The following is a 16,751-nucleotide window of genomic DNA, read 5'->3' as shown; positions in this document are numbered from 1 at the left end:
GTTAAATTATTTCCAGACTCCCCCTTCCACAGAATCAGTCAGACTCCCCCCACATCCCCCTCCCCTGCAATGCACAGCTAGATCCCACTCAGATTATACTCAAATAACCCTTGCATTTAACCACAACTCCAATCGGCTCCAAACCTCTCCTGCATTGGTCTAGCACCCTTCTCACCCCCCAGAATCAGTCGGACCCCCCACATTCCCCTTCCCTGCAAGAGATTAATATATATTAATACATGTACAATATTGTGGCGGTGCCCGGGGGTTAGGCCACTCCCTGGGTCATTCCCCTCGGCACTGAGTGGACAGGGGGGATTAGGCCACTCCCTGGGTCAATCCCCTCAGCACTGAGTGGACAGGGCTGTAGAGGGGTCTGGTGCTACGGGGTTTGCCTGAAGGGGCTAGAGTTTACTCGTGCGGGAGACTGAAGAGAGTGGATGTTCAGATGCTGCATTAAAGTTATTATTAATCCTTACCTGGCGTCTTGCCTGATTCCTGCTGCGTCCAGACCCACTACACTGGTGACCCTCGACATTTCCTCGCAAGTCGCAATGGACCCGAACGCTCCTCAACCCGCGCTACCCAGCCCTGCCGGTCAGCAGCCTCTGGACCCTGCCGGACCCCACCCCGTGGACCCTGCCGACCGCACCGCTCTCCACGCCGTGGCGTTAAAGCTGCCTCCCCTGTGGACCGATGACCCTGACTTCTGGTTTGACCAGACCGAGGCGCAGTTCGCACTGCGGGGCGTGACGGCCGACGCCACCAAGTTCTTTTATGTGATCGGCGCCCTCGACCAGGCCATCTCGCGACGGGTCCGACCCTTCCTCCGCGTCCCCCCGGCGGGCAATAAGTACGAGGCCCTCAAGGCCTTTCTGCTCCAGAAGTTCAGCCTCAGCGAGGCCGAGCGGGCGACCCAGATCCTCCGGATGCCGGGCCTGGGTGACCGCCGCCCGTCAGTGCTACTGGGCGTCCGCACTGCGCCCAAAGAGGACTTGGCCACCTCCTCGGCTGAATTGGTGTACGGGGTCCCGTTGACAGTGATCACCGGTGAGTTCGTTCCATCAGCCCAGGGTCAGGCGGAACAACCATCGCTCGCCCTGCAACGCCTTCGGGAGACGGTGGGCAAGCTGGCACCGGTGCCGACGTCTCGCCATGGTTCGGTTCAGTCGCATGTCCCTTCCGCTCTGCAGGACTGTCCGTTTGTTTTCCTGCGACGGGATGCTCACCAGACGCCCCTTCAGCGTCCGTATGAAGGACCGTTCAAGGTGTTTGAGCGTGACTCTGCCACCTTTGTTTTTGACATGGGGGGTCGTCCTGAGACTGTCTCTATTTCGTGGCTGAAGCCGGCGCACGTGGACCGCGGTTGTCTTCCCCAGGCGGGGTGGTTCCGGTTCCTGCGACCGCCATGGTGCGCACATGGGCTGGTCGTCTCATACGTCCCCCTGTCCATTTCGTGGTTCCGGTTCTTGGGGGGGGGGGGGTCCTGTGGCGGTGCCCGGGGGTTAGGCCACTCCCTGGGTCATTCCCCTCGGCACTGAGTGGACAGGGGGGATTAGGCCACTCCCTGGGTCATCCCCCTCGGCACTAAGTGGACAGGGCTGTAGAGGGGTCTGGCTACGGGGTTTGCCTGAAGGGGCTAGAGTTTACTCGTGCGGGAGACTGAAGAGAGTGGATTTTCTGATGCTGCATTAAAGTTATTGTTAATCCTTACCTGGCGTCTTGCCTGATTCCTGTATCGTCCAGACCCACTACAATATAACATTTTATATTATTACATGATTATATTTTAAGTATTATTATTATATTATATCATTATTTTTATTATTACCCTGGAGGGGTGTGCGCTCCCCACTGGGGGTTGTAGTCCAATGATGGTCCGGGGCGCTGGGGCCAGGTGGGTGACAGGACTACAGGACAATACAGTTCACTCCTTCCATGACACACTGGTCAACCTGAGGAGTACCTTCAGCAACAGACTGGTTCCACCAAGATGCTGTACAGAACGCCACAGGAGATCCTTCTTCCCTGTGGTTATCAAACTGTACAACTCCTCCCCCTTCTGTCGTGGGGTAGACTGACTCCCCAATCTTTGCACATCCCCATTCCTTTCCACTTTAATTTCATGTTTCATGTATTTTGTGTTTTATGACTGTTGGCAGATCAATTTCCCTCCTGGGATAAATAAAGTTCTAACGTATCGTAATGTGTGGTGCAGTGTAACATAATTAAGATTTCATTGCTTTTCTTGTGACTAGGTGGTCTGCGGACAGAATTGCACCTTTATTGTTCAGGCCAATGGAACTGTGGTAGCTTTTGGAGAAGGTAGCTATGGACGCTTGGGTCAAGGGAACTCTGATGACCTCCACACTCCCACTGTCATTGCAGCATTGCAGGGTAAGCATGTGCAACACTCCACAACTGATGCAATTACTCACTATTAATTCTCAATATTGCCCCCTTTTTCCCTTGCCCATTTCCACACATATCCCTTTCTCTGGCTTGACACTTCACTCCTCTTCTCTCCTTATCTGACACCCTATTGTTTATCTTTCTTCTTTAGTCTTTGTCACATTCCACCCATCTGTGAATCAACACAATACCCACCCCCCCCCCCCCCCCCCTATTCACCAGAGCCTACCTATCACTTACCAGACTTTGTCCTGCCTCCAGCTCTCTCCCCCCAACTACTATCAGTCTGAATGGATGTTGTCTATTTCCTGCACTGGCCTGTTGAGTTCCTCCTGCATTTTGTGTTTTGCTTAAGATTCCAACTTTTGCAGTTCCTTAGACCTCCAGAGTAATCAGCCTTTTGGTTATTTTGCCAGGTTATGTTGTGATACAGTTAGTCACCTCGTGTGGATCCGATGGTCATTCTATGGCTCTAGCTGAGAGTGGGGAAGTTTTCAGCTGGGGTGATGGTGACTATGGAAAGCTTGGACATGGAAACAGTGAAAGACAGCGCAGACCTAGACAAATCGAAGCGCTGCAGGGAGAAGACATAGTGCAGGTATGCAAACTCTTTCTCACACAGTGAAAAGATTGATAACCTTTTGGTACACTTTTCATAGTTACTTGTTTGTACTAATTGCCATCCATGGCAGTGGGTGTTGTGCACAGAACTGTTTTAAACAATAGACAATCGACAATAGGTGCAGGAGTAGGCCATTTGGCCCTTCGAGCCAGCACCACCATTCAATGTGATCATGGCTGATCATTCTCAATCATGACCCCGTTCCTGCCTTCTCCCCATACCCCCTGACTCCGCTATCCTTAAGAGCTCTATCTAGCTCTCTCTTGAAAGCATTCAGAGAATTGGCCTCCACTGCCTTCAGACGCAGAGAATTCCACAGATTTACAACTCTCTGACTGAAACAGTTTTTCCTCATCTCCGTCCTAAATGGCCTACTTCTTATTTTTAAATTGTGGCCCCTGGTTCTGGACTCCCCCAACATTGGGAACATGTTTCCTGCCTCTAATGTGTCCAACCCCTTAATAATCTTATATGTTTAAATAAGATCCCCTCTCATCCTTCTAAATTCCAGTGCATACAAGCCTAGTCGCTCCAGTCTTTCCACATACGACAGTCCCGCCATTCCGGGAATTAACCTAGTAAACCTACACTGCACGCCCTCAATAACAAGAATACCCTTCCTCAAATTTGGAGACCAAAACTGCACACAGTACTCCAGGTGCGGTCTCACTAGGGCCCTGTACAACTGCAGAAGGACCTCTTTGCTCCTATACTCAATTCCTCTTGTTATGAAGGCCAACATTCCATTGGCTTTCTTCACTGCCTGCTATACCTGCATGCTTCCTTTCAGTGACTGATGCACTAGGACACCCAGATCACGTTGTCCTGTTCCTAACTGGACACTATCCAGATAATAATCTGCCTTCCTATTTTTACCACCAAAGTGGATAACCTCACACTTATCCACATTAAACTGCATATGCCATGCATCCGCCCACTCACACAACCTGTCCAAGTCACCCTGCAACCCCATAGCATCTTCCTCACAGTTCACACTGCCACCCAGCTTTGTGTCATCTGCAAATTTGCTAATGTTACTTTTAATCCATTCATCCAAGTCATTAATGGATATTGTAAATAGCTGCAGTCCCAGCACTGAGCCTTGGGGTACCCCACTAGTCACTGCCTGAAATTCTGAAAGGAGCCCATTTATCCCCACTCTTTGCTTTCTGTCTGCCAACCAATTTTCTATCCATGTCAGTACCCTACCCCCAATACCATGTGCTCTAATTTTGCCCATTAATCTCCTATGTGGGATCTTGTCGAATGCTTTCTGAAAGTCAAGGTACACTACATCCACCGGCTCTCCCCAGTCCATTTTCTTAGTTACATCCTCAAAAAATTACAGAGGATTAGTCAAGCATGATTTCCTCTTCGTAAATCCATGCTGACTCGGAACAATCCTGTTACTGCTATCCAAATGCTCCGCAATTTCGTCTTTTATAATTGCCTCCAGCATCTTCCCCACCACTGATGTCAGACTAACTGGTCTATAATTACCTGTTTTCTCTCTCCCTCCTTTCGTAAAAAGTGGGATAACATTAGCTACCCTCCAATCCACAGGAACTGATCCTGAATCTATAGAACATTGCAAAATGATCACCACTGCGTCCATGATTTCTAGAGCCACCTCCTTAAGTACCCTGGGATGCAGACCATCAGGCCCTGGGGATTTATCAGCCTTCAGTCCCATCAGTCCCAACACCACTCCCTGCATAATGTGAATTTCCTTCAGTTCCTCCGTCACCCTAGGATCTCTGGCCACGAGAACATCTGGGAGATTGTTTGTATCTTCCTTAGTGAAGACAGATCCAAAGTACCAGTTCAACTCGTCTGCCATTTCCTTGTTCCCCATAATAAATTCCCCTGCTTCTGTCTTCAAGGGACCCACATTTGCCTTAACTATTTTTTTCCTCTTCACATACCTAAAGAAGCTTTCACTATCCTTTATATTATTGGCTAGCTTACCTTCGTACCTCATCTTTTTTTCCCTACTGCCTTTTTGGTTATCTTCTGTTGCTCTTTAAAAGTTTCCCAATCCTCTGGCTTCCCGCTCATCTTTCCTATGTTATACTTCTTCTCTTTTATTTTTATGCTGTCCTTGACGTCCCTTGTCAGCCACGGGTGCCTCTTACTCCCCTTAGAATCTTTCCTCTTCTTTGGGATGAATTGATCCTGCAACTTCTGCATTATTCCCAGGAATACCTGCCATCCCAGGAATACCTGCCATTGCTGTTCCACCGTCTTCCCTGCTAGGGTCTCCTTACAGTCAAATCTGGCCAGCTCTTGGCCCATGCCTCTGTAATCCCCTTTGCTATACTGTAATACTGACACTTCCGATTTTCCCTTCTCACTCTCAATTTGTAGATTAACACTTATCATATTATGATCACTGCTAATGTCTCTTTTACCTTGAGTTCCCTTATCAGATCCTGTATTTATTCACAAAATGCTGGAGTAACTCAGCAGGTCAGGCAGCATCTCAGGAGAGAAGGAATGGGCGACGTTTCAGGTCGGGACCCTTCTTCAGACTGATGTCAGGGGGGCGGGACAAAGGACGGATATAGGTGGAGACAGGAAGCCATAGTGGGAGATCTGGGAAGGGGGAGGGGAAGAGAGGGACAGAGGAACTATCTAAAGTTGGAGGTCAATGTTCATACCACTGGGCTGCAAGCTACCCAGGCGAAATATGAGGTGCTGTTCCTCCAATTTCCGGTGGGACTCACTATGGCACTGGAGGAGTCCCATGACAGAAATGTCAGACTGGGAATGAGAGGGGGAGTTGAAATGCTCAGCCACCGGGGGATCAGATTGGTTAACGCGGACCGAGCGCAGGTGTTGAGCGAAGCATTCGCCGAGCCTGCGCTTGGTTTCACCGATGTAAATAAGTTGACCTGGAGCAGCGGATGCAATAGATGAGGTTGGAGGAGGTGCAGGGGAAAGTGCCCGGGGATGGGGTGGTTTGGGTAGGAAGGGACGAGCGGACCAGGGAGTTACGGAGGGAACGGTCTCTGCGGAATGCAGAAAGGGGAGGGGATGGGAAGATGTGGCCAGTGGTGGGGTCCCGTTGTAGGTGACGGAAATGTTGGAGGATGATTTGTTGGATACGCTGGCTGGTGGGGTGGAAGGTGAGAACGAGGGAGATTCTGTCCTTGTTATGAGTGGGGGGAGGGGAAGCAAGAGCGGAGCTGCGGGATGTAGAAGAGACCCTAGTGAGAGCCTTATCTATAATGGAAGAGGGGAAGCCCCGTTTCCTGAAGAATGAGGACATCTCTGATGCCCTAGTGTGAAACTCCTCATCCCGGGCGCAGATGCGGCGTAGACGGAGGAATTGGGAGTAGGAGATAGACTTTTTGCAGGAGACCGGGTGGGAAGAAGTGTTGTCCAGATAGCTGTGCGAGTCAGTGGGTTTACAGTAGATGTCAGTCATTAGTCTGTCTCCTGTGATGGAGATGGTGAGGTCCAGAAATGGGAGGGAGATGTCAGAGATAGTCCAGGTATATTTAAGGGCAGGATGGAAATTGGAAGTGAAGTGTATGAAGTCAGTGAGTTCTGCATGGGTACAAGAGGTAGCACCAATGCAGTCGTCGATGTAGCGGAGGTAGAGTTCAGGGATGGGGCCGGTGTACGCCCGGAACAGGGATTGTTCGACGTACCCGACAAAGAGGCAGGCATAGCTAGGGCCCATGCGAGTGCCCATAGCTACGCCTCTGGTTTGGAGGAAGTGGGAGGAGTCAAAGGAGAAGTTGTTAAGGGTAAGAACCAGCTCTGCTAGGCAGAGGAGAGTGTTAGTAGATGGGGATTGGCTGGTTCTGCGGTCGAGGAAGAACCGGAGGGCTTCGAGACCATCCTTGTGGGGGTTGGAAGTGTGGAGTGACTGGACATCCATGGTAAAGATGAGGGTGTGGGGGCCTGGGAACCGGAAGTTATCGAGCTGATGGAGAGCGTGTGAGGTGTCTTGGACGTAGGTGGGGAGGGATTTAACCAGGGGGGATAGGATGGAGTCAAGGTAGGTGGAAATAAGTTCGGTGGGACATGAGCAGCCAGAGACAATGGGTCTGCCGGGACAGTTCTGTTTATGGATTTTAGGTAGGAGGTAGAATCGGGCCGTGCGGGGCTGGGGAACTATAAGTTTGGAGGCATTGGAGGGAAGATCGCCGGAGGTGGTGAGGTCCGTGATGGTGCTGATGATAAAGGTCTGGTGTTTGTCGGTGGGGTCATGGTCCAGGGATAAGTAGGAAGAGGTGTCTGAGAGTTGTCGTCTGGCCTCGGTCCGGTAGAGGTCAGCACGCTAGACTACCACAGCACCTCCCTTAACCTCTACCGGTTAATTGACTAATTGGGCAATTTACCAAACATCTAATTTAATTGCTCAGCCAGTCCCCGCACTCACTCCTATCCTGCCTTCCTCTGACGAGCTTGGAGGTATGCGCTTCACTGAATGACATCCCTTTGGCGCTCTTTTTAAACGGACTTTTACTAGCAATTCACACTCACTTACTTTCAGCCAACGGTCGTCCTTGCTGCTGCTGCTGCTCTCCCGACCTTTTTGTGAGAGTCCTGTGCAGGGTTGGCGTGGAGTGAGCACCAACAACACAAATAAATTTGAAATGCTTCATTCCTCCACAATAGTACGGATGTAATAATGTTTAACCCCACAAGCAACAATCTATGGCTCTCCATATCTGATATCCATCAAGTTCAAGAAACTTTGGAACATGGCAGCTTTTCAAGTTATATACTTAATTGTTGTTTCCAGGAAATTGAACTAAATAATGTTTCTTCCTGCTTGAATAGCTCTCTTGTGGATTTAAACATTCAGCTGTGGTAACAGTTGATGGAAAACTCTTTACCTTTGGGAGTGGAGATTATGGACGCCTGGGACTCAGGAGTACATCCAACAAAATGCTGCCTGAAAAGGTGACGGCACTGGAAGATTATTCAGTAGGACAGGTACTGATATCCAGAACTTGCTTGATCTATAAAGTAAATATCACATGCAATTACATAATGACCCACCTTGCTTCTTTGAAAACCTGAGATACATTTCATCCAGGCCTAGTAATTTATTCATCTCATCAAGTAATGAATCATCTTGCACTTGCCCTTTTCTGATTAGAATGCACGGGCATTCTTACTCTCACTTGCCTTGCCCTTCGCTCTAACTGGAACATGCATGCCCTGAACTCTTGGCATCACACTTTTAAAAACATCGCACTTTCCGGATGTGCCTTTGCCCACAAAGGACCTATTCCAATTAACTTCAGCAAGTTCCTTTCTGTTATCATCAGAGTTGGCTTTGTCCTAATTCAGTATTTTAACTTTGGGCCTGCCCTGTCTTTACCTATAATAAATCGGTCAATTTAACCATTGGTACAGGTAAATGTAACCTCCATTTCTATGTGTGGAAGAAATTTATTTAGAGGGAAATTAAAGGAAATTAAAAGCGGAGACTTCACACGTTTGCTTCAAGAGACTTGATTGCATGATATCATGGAGAGATGATGGCAGTTAACTGTTCACCAGTTCTCTGACTTCACAGAAAAATTAGCCGACAGTTATACTGTGCAGTAAACAACTTTTGTTTTTTGTTAGATACAACTATACGAAAATATATTTTGTCCTGTTATTACTATCTACCACATGGGTACCAATTATTTCATTAGTCATACCATACTTTTTGTTTATGCCAACCTTATTCATCAACAGATGGTTAATACAAGTCAAACATAAAATACAAGGGCATTTTAACATTTTTCTATCTCATCTTTTAGGCGGACCGCGCCACCATCCCCTCTCCGAGCCAATCAAAAGCCCCCCCCCCCATTTACTGCCACATTTCTATGCTACTAGAGGTAGGGGGTGTGGGTGGTCTACTGTAACTTCCTAGAGGAAAACAAGCTTCCTTATCTCTGTCCTATCTTTGTTATGTTTACATTCACCATTCCCAGACAAGAGGTAATGCGTCTAAAGCTTATTTTGCCCATTCTCACGATCCTCTTCTGCCCCTGGTCAATGAGAGATGCCAATTGCCACATCCGCATACCTTTTTGTTACCTTGCTTAATTCCGATCAAATTAAGTAAGGAAGAATTTTAATATTTTCTTCCACACTATGTTATCAAAGCCCTCTTGCCCTGGAAGCCTGCCAGATGCATTCCATTGGGAAGACTATTGCCGGCCGATTGATGAAGCCGGGCAGAATGCAGGGCCTCTAGCAACTTTTTTCTCAGAGAAGATTTACTGGACTGATGCTAGGCATGGGCAGGGTGACTCATGAGGTTTGGTTCATGGGTCCTGAATCTGCGGAGCTCCTGTCCCCAAACGACATTGGTCGCAAAGTCCGAAAATCGGAATGATTTTAAAAGCAGAAGTAGCCGTTGTGTTCATTCAAGATACATTTCTGGATATTAAAGGAATTGCAGTATGTGGTGATAGGGCAGAAAAATGACATGGAGGTAGAAGATCTGCCATGATCTTATTGAATGGCAAAGTGGCTGAGAGGCCTACTTCTCCTCCTAATTTGTTTGTTCATATTTGACTACCTTGGCAGCCAGCATGCTTCACTTCCAAAACTGTCACTGAGAGAACATTTTCCCAAATGGAAATGTCAGATTTAAGATGGAGGATCTGCCCATATTCTTGCAGAAGCAGGTGAATGGATGTGGTTCACATTACTAGTGAAGCAAGGTAGAGGACATGAATGGCATGTCATTTACTTCATGAGTTTGCAGAAAGTTTGAGATTATTTTTATATTGCCATTATTCAATATTCATGGAAAAAAGCATTTGCAGTTACTGTTCAGAAAAAAACTTAGAGCTGTAATTGTTGATTGCATTATTTATATATTTGTAAACTATTTCCATATAGATATTGTTATAAAGCAAGGTAGGATTTCTTTTATTTCTGCAGGTGGCTTGTGGCTTGAATCACACTCTTGTGGTTTCATCAGACAGATTGACAGTGTGGTCCTTCGGTGATGGAGACTATGGAAAGCTAGGCTTAGGAGCCTGTACTGTTAAATGCTGTCCCCAGGTGAGAACAAAACAGAGACACAAGAGCCTTCTACAGAAAGTATATTTGAAGAGCCCAATTTTTATTGATGTTTTGTAGGGCCAATGCCACCTCATTCCTTTACATTGAGGTATTTGACACAACTGTTAAGTAATGCCCAAAATTAATAGTTTACCAGATGGTGTTTGGGAAAATACTTTTCAACATGGTTTTGGTAACAGCTTGGCTATATTGGGTACAGGGCTATGAACAATAATTTTGGCTGCTAGATTTGTTAATTGAGCTCTGATGGGTATTGCAAAAGTGTCTTGAATAATTCATTAGCCTGACTTTCAAATGGAATGGAGCAAGAAAATATGATGTAACCAATTAGAACCAAAGCTTTACTTTCATTTCCCATTTCAGTTGTTAAAAAATAATATATTTTACAGTGGGTCCTAAGAATCTGGTACTGTGGCTGATAGTGCCAGTTTCTTCACTATAAAATACTATGATTATTTTTTTTAACAACTGAAATGGGTAACTCAAAGAAATGAACGTAAAGCTTGGAAACTGCTCATGGGTGGTTTGAATGAAGTCATTGTTCACAAATTGGCTTGTATGTAACCATTAACATTATCATATGTATATCATGTTGAATCAAATGATTCTGATTTTCTCTATTTTTGCCTATTTTGAGATTTCATGTCAGACTGACTTTGCGGTCAAAAAAACAAATATATGAGCATCCAAACCCTTTTTTTCTTAAATTGAAGTTTAAATCAATTTCTGGTATATTGATAGATAATCTCTGACAGCAATCATCAGCTTTGATTTTTTTTTAACCGATTAGAGAATTGAGGCCCTTTGCAATAAAGGTGTGAAGAAAGTAGCTTGTGGAACCCAGTTTTCTGTTGCACTAACAATGGATGGTCGTGTGTTCACTTTTGGACAAGGTACATTTTTATCTCTTCCCATCTTTACAATAATATTATTGCAAGGAATAATTATAATAATAACTTTATATAGCACTTATTATGCGATTGAATGCAGCCCAAAGTGCTTTCCACAAAAACAAACACATGTCTAAACAAAAATACAATTTAAAGCAGTAGGATAGTTTGTCTGTTTGTCTGTTTGTTTCTATGTTAATTGTATTTGTAAAGCGCTTTGTGCATGTGTTAAGGCGCTATATAAAATAAATATATTATTATTATTATTATTAAAGACATTGGCTGTTAATAGCATACAAAGTACCGATTTATATAAGGCCGTGACCAGCTATAATTTAAATGTCGAGCACTGGGATGTCTTCTCTGAATACTTTGTTCTTAATAATTGTTTAGAGCGCCTTATTGGCCTGCCAGATTCCTTGCTGCGTAACCACAACCGCCCACAGCAGGTGCCTGCGTTGGAATCATTGTTCGTGGAAGATATTGCAGTAGGATCGGAGCATACACTTGCTTTGTGCTCCACGGGGGATGTATATGCCTGGGGATGTAATTCTGAAGGTCAGGTAAATACATCGACTTTCCAATTTTTGAGAGTTCATTTCTTCAAAATCATATTGAACCTGACAGTCCATTACAAAGTTGATTTCTGCTTGATGAAATACAAAAAATAGAATTTCAATAGAAGTTTACATTTAAAACTGAAAAGTCGTTAAACTAATTTGTCGTCTGACCTGTGCATTGAGCAATTTGTCATGGCTCATGAGCGAGCCATCCCAGCCAGAAATTTTATTAAAATAATTATTTTTGTTGTGCTTATTTGTCTGATTTCAATGGACAACAGTTAGATCGCCACAAAAGATTGAGCCCTCGTCATTAGAGCAATGAATGTTCAGTCAGTCAAAATAGGCATAATTATCATTACTGACCTATCTAACATGACTACTGAAGAAGGGTCCTGACCAAAACGTCACCTATCCTTGTCCTCCACAGATGCTGCCTGACCCGCTGAACTACTTCAGCACCTTGTGTCGATTTTAGACACCAGCATCTGCAGTTCCTTGTATCTTCCTCTAACTTGTGTACTTACTGCTTTATATTTTCCAGTAAAAGATTTGATTCCCATCCACTTCTGTTTCTTCATCCCATATCCTAAAAGAGAAAGCAGTTTTTTTTTAATGGAGAAAGCAGACGATATAATTAACTGGATTATTCCTCCACCAATCTCTGCGTTACTAATCTGGTATTATTTAAATATTTTAGTTCTGTTTAGCCTGCTCTTCATTTCTATAATATGGTTTTTTTTGGTCAGAACTCCATTGAATGTTTTCCTCTATCCATCTGGTCATCTCTAAATTGTATAGCCATCATGTAAGATAGTGATGTAATTTTTAAAATTTCAATAGCTTGGACTAAGTCATGCCAATCAAGTTAAAGAGCCAACATTAATTACTGCACTTCAAGGGAAGAATATTCGTCAGATTTCAGCTGGCCGATGTCACAGTGCAGCGTGGACCACCCCTCCTCCTACACCAAGAACTCCAGGTAACAATTACGATAACGTTATGCTGCAAAAGGTACTGATGAAACTAACATCAGTTTCAATAACACGGTGAATAGAACATGTATGATCAGGATGTGATTTAAGTGGGCCAATTCAGAAAATTGGAAATGTCTCAAAGTTATGAAATGTTTATAGTTCATGAAGGTGGGCCCATATGAAGTTTATTTATGAATTAAATATTCATGACTAAATGTGGCAGAGTTTTTATGTCACGTTTTTGGTATCCAAAATGGTGATAAAACGATAAACATTTGTCTGACATGAAAAGTTTTTGACTTTCGGTCTTGAAGTTATCAAATTTATATCTGGTATTTATAAGGTTTCACATGATGGGCAGATTTTTGTTAAGAACAGTGTATTGGTGTAAAAACCTGAATATTTTTTTCCTCAAAATCTCTCCTGTATTGTAAAAATACATATATATATATATGTATATGTATGTATATATATGTGTATGTATGTGTATATATATATATATATATATGTGTGAGTGCACTTGTGGGTAGGTGTAGACACACTGAACTTTTATTTCTCTCTTGTTTATCATATGTTTTACAATATACTATGTTTACATATTCTGTTGTGCTGCAACAAGTAAGAATTTCATTATTCTATCTGGGACACATGACAATAAAACACTCTTGACAATTGGAGATGACATTAAATATTTTCCTGCACCAGAGATCTGTATCCTGAGAGCATTAAAGCATTTTCTTTTAAATGAATGACATTGAGGTTAAGCAAGCCTTTTTGGAATACTTGGATTGATGTTGTGGCTAAAGTTGTGTGAGCAACGGAATGGCAGATGGAGGTTAATCTGATCAAGTATGAGGTATTGCACTTTGGAAGGTCAAATAAGGGGAAGGTATACAGAATGATAAGACCCTTAACAGCATTAATGTACAAAGGGATCCTGGGGTCCAAGTCCAATGCTCCCTGAAAGAGGCAACGCAAGTAGATAAAGTGGTGAGGAAGGCATGGTATGCTTGCCTTCATTGTTTTGGTTATTGAGTATAAGAGTCAGGAAATTATGTGATTTTGTAGGACTTTGGTAAGACTGCATTTGGAGGATTGTGCACAGTTCTGATCGCCCCATTTCCGGAAGGATTTAGAGGATTTGGAGAATGCAGCAGAATGTTGTCTGAATTAGAGGATTTTGGAGATAGTATAATAGTCATACAGCACATAAACGGGCTTTCGGCCCAACTTACCCATGCCGACCAAGATGGCCCATCTGCACTTGTCCTACCTGTCCACTTTTGCATGTACTAATGACAGCGTAGTTTTGAAGCATGATGTAAAGAGCCTTTGCAAAGAATGTAATGCATTTATTCATTTTTAAACCTAAAATAAGCCAAACTCTTGTTAAATGGGTGACCTGACATTTTAGACTGGAAACCATTTCAAACTCTGAGCTGATTTTTCTCTGCAAGTATGTATAACTGAATTAACCTTGGATGAATTTAGAGACATAACATACTATTTTTGAAATTATAGGTAGCACAGTTCCTGTTCAACTTGGTATACCATTGATGATACCCCCTCAGTATGGCATGCTTAAAGAGTGCAGCCCAGAAACCCTCACAAATAGACTGCGGGTTCTGTTTCACTTCTCTGATCTGATGCACAAGTCTTGGCGACTATTAAATCTCAACTCTAATAATCAGGTATTACTTTAGTTTTATTGTGTTTGGAACAATGGTTGTTAATAGGTTGTTTCTTATTTTTTATAATTCATTAATTGATGTAATTGCTGATGAGCCCAGAATTTAAAGAAAAGTGTGTATTGTGTTAGTGTTGGACTTCTCCCTTTCCCCATACGATATGATGCGATAGAACCTTATTTATCAGGGAAAATGATCTGCCAACAGTCATTAAACGCAAGATACATGAAACATGAAATTAAAGTGATGAGTGGAAAGGATTGGGGATGTGCAAAGATTGTGGGGGGGGGGAGGGAAGTCAGTCTACCCCATGACCAAAGGGGGAGGAGTTATACAGTTTGATAGCCACAGGGAAAAAGGATCTCCTGTGGTGTTCTGTACTGCATCTTGATGGAACCAGTCTATTGCTGAAGGTACTCCTCAGGTTGACCAGTGTGTCATGGAGGGGGTGAGCAGTATTGTCCAAGATGCTCCACAGTTTGAGAAGCATCCTCCCCTCCAAGACCACCTCCCATGAATCCAACTCCGCCCCCAAGACAGAGCCAGCCTTCCTGATGAGATTGTTAATCCTGTTGGCGTCCGCAGCCTTTGCCCTGCTGTCCCAGCACACAACAGCGAAGAAGATGACACTGGCTACCACCGATTGGTAGAACATCTGTAGCATCTTACTGCAGACATTGAAGGAACGGAGCCTTCTCAAAAAGTACAGCTGGCTCTGTCCCTTCTTGTACAGGGCCTCAGCATTCCAGGACCTGTCCAGTTTACTGTCCAGGTACACTCCAAGGTATTTGTACTCCTTGGTAAACTGCACATTCACATCATTGATGGAGACGGGGGACAGGGGTGTTCATCTCCTCCTGAAGCCCACCACTAACTCCTTAGTCTTATATTGAATTGTAATTGCTAAATCATTGCACTCCCACACATTTTATGTCCTCATATTACTTCCTAGTGGTATCCAAGCAACTTGCTGTACTTCCTGCTTGGCAGATCTGGAAATGGAGAAAACTGGAGGCTCCAATGCTGAGCCTCCCCCTATGTTTGTATTAAAATGTTGACAGTGATCCTCTCATCACTGATTCCAGCTTCCCCACCACACAGAGACCACTATTGATAATTACGGTCCCATGATGCTACCAAAAGCTTCCTCAAATTCCATACTTTATCAAATGACTTCAGAAAGTCTATGTAAGTAATATCCTATGGTGCTCAAAACTCCATAGACTGTTAATGCTAACTTACTTTGTCAAAATATATAACTACATTAATTACATTGATCCTGGTCACAAATCTGAGAAAAAGAAGTGAATTGTTTTCTCATCAAAAAGCACAACTCCAGATACTCAACATTTGAAATTAAAACAGAAAATGGTGGAAATACTCAGTAGGTGAGCAGGCATCTCGGAGAGAAACAAAGTTTCAGGTTGATTAAATTCTATAAGAAAGATGTTTTCTTATATCCAGCCATACCTCAAAGAGCATATTTGAAAAATCCATTCTAAATAACTTCATAAGTTCTAGGAGCAGAATAAGGCCATTCGGGCCATCAAGTCCACTCTGCCATTCAATCATGGCTGATCTATCTTTCTCTCTCAACCCCATTCACCTGCGTTCGCCCCACTAGCTCTGGCACCCTTAATAATCAAACTGCTCTACTATTCAGACTAAGCAAGAGTATGGAGTTTGATTTACTTTCAGCTGAAAGGACACATTCTATATTTGCCATCTTATTCACCTGTTATTTCTTCGTTAAGTGGATAGTCACTAACTGAGGAAGCACATCCATCTGTAAAGGTTCTTTCTAATGTAGGGTTATGAGTTCCCAGGAAATTGTTTATCTTAAATGTTTTAAACTAAGTTTCAGTGGAAACAGGCCCTTTGGCCCACCGTCCATGCCAACCAACGATCACCCATACATTAGTTCTATCCTACACATTGGGGAAATTTACAGTAGCCAATTAATCTATAAACCAGCATGTCTTTGGAATGTGGGAGGAAACTGTAGCACCCAGAGAAAACCCGTGCGGTCACAAACTCCATACAGCCAGTACCTGTAATTAGGATCAAACTCGGGTCTTTGGCGCTGTAAGGCAGCAACTCTACCACTGTGCCGCCCACCTTTCTACTATCGTTATTCTTGCAATGTTTCTTTTTGATGAATACATTTTTAGCCGATGAAACCAATTAAAAATGCATTGTTTTATTTTCTCCTGCAGAATTTGTTTTAATTGAACAAAATTATAATTGTAGTAACAAAGAATAAAAATGAAGTTATTTGCAAGTTTTATTGTTCCTCTTTCTGCAGACTAATGCATCCCTGTATAATATTGGAGCTTCAGCAATTGCTCAAGGGCGGTTGAGAGGACTGCTGTCTCCAAAAGTGAACATCCTGCCACTAGTGCGGTCAATAGGAAGAACTATGATTCAGGGAAAGACCTATGGACCTCAGATCACAGTGAAAAGAATTTCTGCAAGGTAGGTTGCTTGATGAGCAACTCTAGAAATTGGTATTGTATATATTTTGTAATTTACTCCACAAGAAGCCA

At 43.9% G+C, this 16,751-nt stretch overlaps 1 protein-coding gene across 3 annotated transcripts in view; it reads left to right on the top strand.

Annotated features, from left to right (window-relative positions):
• LOC144591940 (putative E3 ubiquitin-protein ligase HERC1) overlaps nt 1-16,751 on the top strand; it is a 209,667-nt gene that overhangs the window by 174,147 nt on the left and 18,769 nt on the right. For all 3 annotated transcript variants that reach the window (XM_078395990.1, XM_078395980.1, XM_078395998.1), the window contains exons 64-72: nt 2,259-2,397; nt 2,829-3,010; nt 7,832-7,987; nt 9,947-10,069; nt 10,881-10,983; nt 11,374-11,543; nt 12,384-12,522; nt 14,039-14,208; nt 16,511-16,680. In XM_078395990.1, the coding sequence (XP_078252116.1) occupies nt 2,259-2,397; nt 2,829-3,010; nt 7,832-7,987; nt 9,947-10,069; nt 10,881-10,983; nt 11,374-11,543; nt 12,384-12,522; nt 14,039-14,208; nt 16,511-16,680 (1,352 nt within the window). The remainder of the gene's footprint in view (nt 1-2,258; nt 2,398-2,828; nt 3,011-7,831; nt 7,988-9,946; nt 10,070-10,880; nt 10,984-11,373; nt 11,544-12,383; nt 12,523-14,038; nt 14,209-16,510; nt 16,681-16,751) is intronic.

Source organism: Rhinoraja longicauda, chromosome 1 (assembly GCF_053455715.1).
Source record: "Rhinoraja longicauda isolate Sanriku21f chromosome 1, sRhiLon1.1, whole genome shotgun sequence".
NCBI lineage: Eukaryota > Metazoa > Chordata > Chondrichthyes > Rajiformes > Arhynchobatidae > Rhinoraja > Rhinoraja longicauda.
This window is presented reverse-complemented; position numbering and strand designations above follow the sequence as displayed.